This window comes from Mytilus edulis, chromosome 5, assembly GCF_963676685.1.
Source record: "Mytilus edulis chromosome 5, xbMytEdul2.2, whole genome shotgun sequence".
Taxonomy (NCBI): Eukaryota; Metazoa; Mollusca; class Bivalvia; order Mytilida; family Mytilidae; genus Mytilus; species Mytilus edulis.
In genome coordinates, this window is record NC_092348.1 from 58,904,136 (window position 1) to 58,912,506 (window position 8,371).

Here is an 8,371-nt window from a genome sequence, read left to right on the forward strand (position 1 = left end):
GTGATCGATGGTTTTAGTCGACTGATAATGTTCAGAGGCGGATTTAGGGGGGGGGGCCAGGGGGCCCGGGCCCCCCCTTTTTGGGAAAAAAATTGGTTGCTTATATAGGGAATCACTGAAGCGTGACTAGAGCGGGCCCCCTCTTAGGTCAGTCAGTGGGCCCCCACTTATGAAAATTTCTGGATCCGCCACTGATGTTTTAAAGTGCACTGATAACAATATTTCTGAAACTTTATTTCAATGCCTTTTATCAGGAGTAGACAAATTCGGCATTCCGAATCGAGTCCGATCTGATAAAGGGATGGAAAATGTATCTGTGGCAGATTTCATGTTGTCTAAAAAGGGCCTCGATAGTCTGATCACAGGGAAGAGCACACACAACCAGAGGATTGAGAGACTATGGCGAGATGTATATGATGGAGTCTTAAGTTTTTTTTACAACATGTTTTACCACATGGAAGATCAGGGCATTCTTGATCCACTAAATCAGATCCATTTAGCTACCCTCCACTATATATTTATATCAGAAATTAACAAAAAAACTAGAATTTTGGCGAGACGCTTGGGCTGGCCATAGACTTCGTACCGCAAGATCTTCACCGTTGAATTTGTGGACATCTGGGCAACTGCAGAACCCAGTTGGGCTGGATGGTGCAGCAAATCTTCAAAATTATGGAGTTGAAGGATTTGTTGATCAACATGACGTTGAAGATGGAGAACGACCCATTTTTACATCTCTTGCATACTTGATAAACGAACAGTGTGGAGATATTATTGCCCAAGAATTTATCAGGAATGGCAATAACTTTGGAATAGATGATTTTCTAAGGTGTTTAGAAATTGTAGAAAGATACAACTAGAATAAATATCACTAATACTGATTGTAATTATTAGCTTAGTTACTTTGTATATAAATATTTGTAATTAAAGCTGGTTTGGTGAACAAAAATGTATGTTTAATTTTGTACATTACTGATAAAAATGTACATATAACTGAAAAAAATAAAATCACAAAAATACTGAACTTAGGGAAAATCAATTCGGAAAGTCCATAATCACATGGCAAAATCAAATAACAAAAGGCATCAAAAACCAATGGACAAGAATTGTCATATTCCTGACTTGGTAAAGGACTCATTGAAAAAGGAAGAGATATCCATGATTTTGTACAACAACAAAAAAACAGCTGAAACAAAAAGTCACACATGAGCTAATATTGGGAAACATGTTCCTCTGGAAATCATTTTTAGGTGAAAGAAAATTCCTTCATTTATATTGATATTGTCTGCTTATTTATACACCCATCATTCAGTATTAAGCAGATAAGTACAACAAGTTTAGTGATCCTATGTGCAAGATATGCCCTTGGCATGAGTTTTATATGACCAGAAGCACCGATATGATAGAGGTCAACATGGTCAAAGGTCAAACTCAATGTCATAGTGACCAAGTTTTGGTTTCTGACAGATTGCCTTCCCATGATGCATCCATAAATCAAGTTTGGTCAAGGCTGAATGATATACGAGATATGCTCCGATACAAAATTTCCACGGACAAGGTGAAACTTCGTTTGTGTGAGTCTAATAATTAAGTGTCCATTTTTGGAAACTGGTACACATGTATATAAAAAAAAGTAAAAACACAAAAATACTGAACTCCGAGGAAAATTCAAAAAGGAAAATCAAAAATCAAAAGGCAAAATCAAAAGTCCAAACACATCAAACGAATGGATAACAACTGTCATATTCCTGACTTGGTACAGGCATTTTCTAATGTAGAAAATGGTGGATTGAACCTGGTTTTATAGCTAGCTAAACCTCTCACTTGTATGACAGTCGCATCAAATTCCATTACATTGTCAACGATGCATGAACAAAACAAACATACTCAAAGAGTAAAAATGTCAAATATATAATATATACCAGTATTAAAATGGCTTAATACTGCAATCACTTAACCTAGACATCGACTGTTCAAAGCCAGTGACTAATAGTATTTGTCCTTTATCCTGTCCTTTGTTTTGTCCTTTATTTGTCAGCAATTGGCTGATTGTCTGCGTGGACTTTTTTTTAATATGGATTGTTTTCTGTTAAACTTTTCTTTTTAAATCATTCAACTCAGAAAAAAATGTTTTGATCCAATTGAAAACAACATCATGATGCAACAGAAAACATTTATTAATACTTTTGAGTGCAAAAAAAACAATATCTAACTCAACATTTAACATACATTAAACTAATTGCAAGAGAAGAAATACATAAAATATAAAATTAAAATGCAAGATAGCTGACTAGAAAATAATACAATAGCTGTTCAAAACAGCAGATTCAACTGGCTGCTGAAACTTGACAGGTGTTTGTCTTAGTAAAAGTTTGGACACAGCATTAGTGTGGATACAGCATTATTTTGCATACTAAATTAGTATGGCTACAATATTAGTTTTGATCCTGTTGTTACCCCTTTTTGCTGTTCAGTATATTATAACTTTAATAAAGAAGATTTATCATAAAGAAGAGTGATCATAATAAAGAAGAGTGATCATAATAAAGAAGAGTGATCATAATAAAGAAGAGTTATGATAATAAAGAGTGATCATAAAGAAAAAGCGTATAATGACGTAACCACAGCATATAATAAAAAACCCACAGCATATAATAACAAACCCACAGCATATAATAACAAACCCACAGCATATAATAACAAACCCGCAGCATATAATGATAAACCCACAGCACATAATGACGGAACCACAGCACATAATGACAAACTCACATCATATAATGCAAAACCCACAGCATATAATAACAAACCCACATCATATAATGCAAAACACACCATCACATAATAAATACTATCACATAAGACAGTTATGGCGTTCCATATTTGAACATCAAATATGGATATTTTCTTATCATATACATATTAGTATATATATTCACACTTCATTTAGTGATCTTGCACATCAAAGAATTACATGTGCACATCATATAAGTATCTTTGCACATCATATACGTATATTTGCACATCATATAAGTATCTTTACACATAATATAAGTATATTTGTACATCAAATAAGTATCTTTGCACATCATACAAGGATATTTTCACATCATATAAGTATCTTTGCACATCATATAAGGATATTTGCACATCATATGAGTACATAAAGACCTCAATTTAGTATGGTTTACCACCATAAAAGGATGTTGGCGGCAAATCATATAAGGATATGTGCGCATCATATAATTTAAAAGGTGATTTTTGTTAAAGTTGGGCATCACACGGCTTTTAGTTCTTTTTATCAGTAAAACAAAATTTCTAATAGTCCTATTGACATTTAAAAGAATTGTTTGCGAAATGACCGAAGCTGTTCCATTGAGGGACTTCCGCATAATCCTACCTCAGGAACAAATAAAGTGTCTGCTAGTATAGTACCATCAATAACATTTTTTCCATCAACTATGGATCTCTTTACGAAAAAAAACAGATTTTCTATGGAACGAGAACGAGAAAAGGAGAGCATACCCAAGTAGCGTTAAATAACCATACTAGTAAATGAGAAATGAGTATGAGAATGAGAACACGTGTGAGAAATGAGTATGAACTCACTCAAGTATTTGAAATAAAAAATCTATGTGATTTCTTATACAAGTCTCGTATTTGGGCTTACAACTTACATGTTTTAAATAAGTATAGATTCTAGGCGAAGATTAAATATAAAATTATCTCGCAAATGAATTACTGCATTTGTTTTAATTTGCGCAAATGCGATGCGCTATCGCTGATCGGCATTTTTTTTATTTGGGGTTTCTATAGAATATTTTGTAAACTTGAGATTTCCTGGTTACTAAATCTTGTACACAGGTTAGACAAGGGAAGAAATGTGATTGGTTAACTTTCAGTGATAATTATTTTCTTATATGCAATGAAATGTTATGTGAAATTTTTTCTTTAGTACTGGACAAGACAAAACTTTACTCATGCCAAGTATTTCTTTATTTGAAACAAAGATACATTCTGAACAATTTTTTGAAAAGTGCAAATTTAACAAAGAATAATAGGGGGAAATCAATGGTGGTATTACACTTGTAAGGAAAACAGTTTAATACTAACACGGCATATTCAAATTTATTGCATAGACAGAGATTACAAACGTGCAATGATTACCACACTGCACAGCATTCAAACATCCTTTCACCGGGCAACAAAATAAACATAAAAAAAAAATGAAATCACGTGCGAGTTTGTTGACAAGACTCTAATGCTTGTTGAACTTTGTAAATGTTAACTGTTTGATTCCGGTACAACGGAACAGAAACATAATTTAGACCTAAGTTATAGCTTAAACTCATGTAACAAACATTTGATTCAACAGGTGTAAATTCAACTACGCATGTTCCCCTTTGCGTAGCAATCAAGTTTACCATACCGGCACCATGAGGACCAATCACAATCGAGGAATTTGCAAAACGCTCCAACTGAATCTCCAGAGATGGCAATGATCTATCATCATGAACAATGAAGTCTAAGTTAGCTTGTTTTGCAAAATTTTCTACCAATAGCTGAATTTTGTTAAAGTTAGGCATCACACGGCGTTTAGTCCTTTTTATCAGCAGAACAGAATTTCTAATACCAGTCCTGTGATCATTTGGAAGAATTGTTTTTCGAAGCCACTGAATCTGTTTCATGGAAGGCCTGCCGCATAATCCTACCTCAGGAACAAATAAAGTGTCTGTTACTATAGTACCACCAATAACATTTTTTTCATCAACTTTGACCAATTTTAGCCATTTCATCACATATCGATTTTTCTGACTCACATGGATAAAACTGTTTTGTTTTTCCGATTCAGACAATAGTGCTAACCCTAATAAGGCTTCCATTGGGAAATGCCATATGCCTTGACTCCAGTAGAGAGCGATCGAGAAAACTAGATTATATCGTTTCAGTGAAATGTTGCGTAACGATAAGTTTCCTGAAGTAACACAGCCTCCGTTTCGTACTGCTAAATCATCTGTAGTATGCACAATCCAACCATCAGTAGAGACAACAACATCTTGGAATTTTGCAATTCTACCAATATGGTTTTTAGCACCATCAAAACCATGCCATAACTTTAATTGCTGTAAATCATGTTGGGCTAAAATGTTACTAAGCCTTCTGTAGCTTTCCCTGATATTCTGTTTAAGGCTATGTATATTTTCCGGATCCATCGTTATATCTCCCACTAGATTGGAATCATATGGAGGTAGTTCTTTGTAAGTTACATTGTACCAACTCGGTTTCTTATTATCCCAAATAAATGGGGCATTCTTCGCTAGCATAGTACGAGTTATTATGTTGTTTCCTGAATATACTTTCGGAGTTGAAGACAGATAAACCAGACAAAGAAACACCACCGACATATAACAGTAGTGTTTCCAATATCTTGAGCAGCCGATACATTTATTTTTAATCAAGTTGAAAGAATCGATCATTTTCAGGTTATTTATTTCATGCTTACGAATATTCGACATTTCGTGATTGTTTTCTAGAGTTATTTGTTATAATATTGAAACTAATCCTCCCTGATGGTTAACGAAGGATTCAATTGAAATGACACCGATGCAAATTGTGTATCCTCTTTCAAGTACAGCACTTGTATGAATATTAAATAATATGATTGGTCAACAATTTCATGGATGTATGTTTCTCTGAAATAATCGGTTTAAATTCCACACAATCTGCAAAAGGAAAGTGAATACTAGTATATTATATATAATTTGATAAATGAACCATTATAGGCTAATTACACATGCATTCGAATTAGATGAGAGCTGTACTCCAATTAGTTATAAAAAAAAACCCGACATACCAAAAGCCAAGGTCATCTAAGATACACATTATTTTAATTATTTTCGCTCCTCAAAAAACAAGATTGTTTTAATTTGATAGTATATAAATAAATAACGGAACTTAAAAAGTAGAATAAAATGACCCGAGGTCCGTGTCCTTGTCTTGCTTATTTACGATTAAGGGCATACGACACAATGTTGATCCCGTATTGAAATTTTGCTGATAACTTGCATATAATTATTCCTTCATGTGTTACTTTTTGAGTAAAATGAGGTCGAAATTTTATATATTTGCTCAAAATTCGGATTTGTGGAAGTATTTTTCCATTTGAAAGAAATACACATTCTTTTTGTTTTAAAATATAAACACTATCTGTTTTTTTTGTTAAACCATTTGTAAATTCTGTTTTATTTAAATTTCCTTTAAATTTGTACATTTCACTTTTTCCAATAACTCATATTTATCAAATGTTCACGAATGTAGGAAAAAACATCATTTTTTGCTGTATATTTATTAAATTTAAACAAATGCCGTATTGACGTTTTCATGAAAATTGGCACACAAAATCTTCTAACGTGATCAAACCAAAGAGCATTTGAAAATAGAGAGATTCATGAGCTCGGTTTCAAGTTAAATAAGTTTGAATGATAAAAATCAGTCGAAAACTGAATCTTTTGCGGATAAGTCACAGTTTGACGTCGGGAAAATAACAATTAACGTAAGCAACGTCATTAACTCCCCTGTAACTGTATCTTATGCCCTTGAAACAAGCCACTATTCACGTCAAATTACTTATATGACAAAGGTTCACCTGAAGACGATCAATTCTCAAACTAAATACAATTCAAGGAATCACAGATGCTTCAAAAAAAAAAATCAGATTTTAAAATACACCCGTCAAAGACGGTCATCCCTATAAAAAAAATCAGCCAAAAACCAAAAAAAATCCAATGATTTTTACAAAAGGTAATCTAAATTGACCTTGCCAATAGTCTTTCAAATACTAATTCCTGAAACTTAAACACATTCATTGCAAATTAAGAGTTTCGACAATGAATGATTGTACTTTCATAACGGAAAACCCCAGTGGCGATGATTACAGAACACATTAGAACAACCATTATGTTATGAGAACTATAACGAAAGCCAATTGAGTAACACATTTATTCGAACCAATAAGATGTCTGAAAACATCATGTGGGAGAATTGTGATGTTAATCAAATTATCATTTACCTTCAAAACTTTAAGCGAATTAAGTCCAGCAAAAGCATCCTCTTGAATATCAGATATTTTATTTTTGCTTAAACTCAGGGTTTCTAAATTTGAATAATTGATGAAGGAATTGTTTTTGAGTATGTTTATCAAGTTATTTGAAAGTATTAACTCTTGTATATCTCGACTTAGATTCCTTGGCACAGATTTAAATCCTTAATTTTCACAATGAGCAACCAGTTGATGTTTTCTATTTCTTCTATATGTACAAGAAAATGCTGGTTCCACACATGTTACTGTTATGATGATTGACAGAGCGAAAAGATATGTTGTCTCCTTCATTTCTATCTTTTAAAAATAGCTGATCACCTAAGGGTTTCTGTTCTATTCAAAAATTTCAGCAGTTGATTCAATGTTTTAATCATATTTTTTTTTATCTATATCTTTGATTGAGAGAAAATAAATTCCAAATCAACACTGCTATACAAGGCAAGACAAAGAGGAAGTTTGAAGTTTAACTTTTCATATGACAAGGCCAAGAGGAAGTTTGAAGTTTAACTTTTCATAAGTGTATTATTTTTATAAATACTTGTTTTAGGTAAAATTTATGACTTCAAATACTTTATATGAATTGAAGTATTACCACTTTAGTTCTCCGGTGTAATATATTTAAATTAAAATGTTTTACTGACTAGAAAAACTTTATGGAGATTGAATGAAATCAAAATAGATATCATGCACATCAGTCACGATCGTTTTATTAATACGTATGATATAGCTACATCTTATAGAGTTGGCAGCCGAGTAAAGAAAGTTGGGGATAATAAAAAAAAAAAAAAAAACAATTACTCTTCCCATCTTCTTAAAGTAAAGTTATTTTACCTAGGTTTATTCATTTGTGCGTTCTAGATATTAACAGCAACGCAGGTACCAATTTTGATTTAACAGACTCATAACGCAGTTTATTATAACCTTTAGGTTGCACTTTGTAAATACAGCTGTTTCTGACAACACGCCTCTTTTGGTGAGAAATTGAATATTCATAGAAAATTTATTTTGTTTACATACTGGTTCCCAGTTATACTCTCTGTGTTCCATATCGCAGAGACAGAACTTGGGAATGATACCAGTAAATAAACACGTGCATATTGTTTACATTGAAATCTGTGGTAACCTTTCATTCCAGGTAGGGGTAGTTAAGAAAATTAGTGTAAGTTTAAACTCTGAGAAGTTCAGGGCATATACACGTTGAAAATATGCCGCACAGCCCTATATTTTGACCTTTGAAAAAAATTGTGGTGCAAATGAACTTTCAATTCTAGG

At 32.8% G+C, this 8,371-nt stretch overlaps 1 protein-coding gene across 1 annotated transcript; it reads right to left on the reverse strand.

Annotated features, from left to right (window-relative positions):
* Positions 1–2,159: 2,159 nt before the first annotated feature.
* On the reverse strand, positions 2,160–7,590 carry LOC139524064 (uncharacterized). Its single transcript, XM_071318622.1, has 2 exons — positions 7,070–7,590; positions 2,160–5,723 (listed from the first exon to the last, which is right to left on the reverse strand). The coding sequence occupies exon 2, from the start codon at positions 5,514–5,516 to the stop codon at positions 4,233–4,235; it is 1,284 nt and encodes a 427-aa protein (XP_071174723.1). The 5' UTR covers positions 5,517–5,723; positions 7,070–7,590; the 3' UTR covers positions 2,160–4,232.
* Positions 7,591–8,371: the final 781 nt, after the last annotated feature.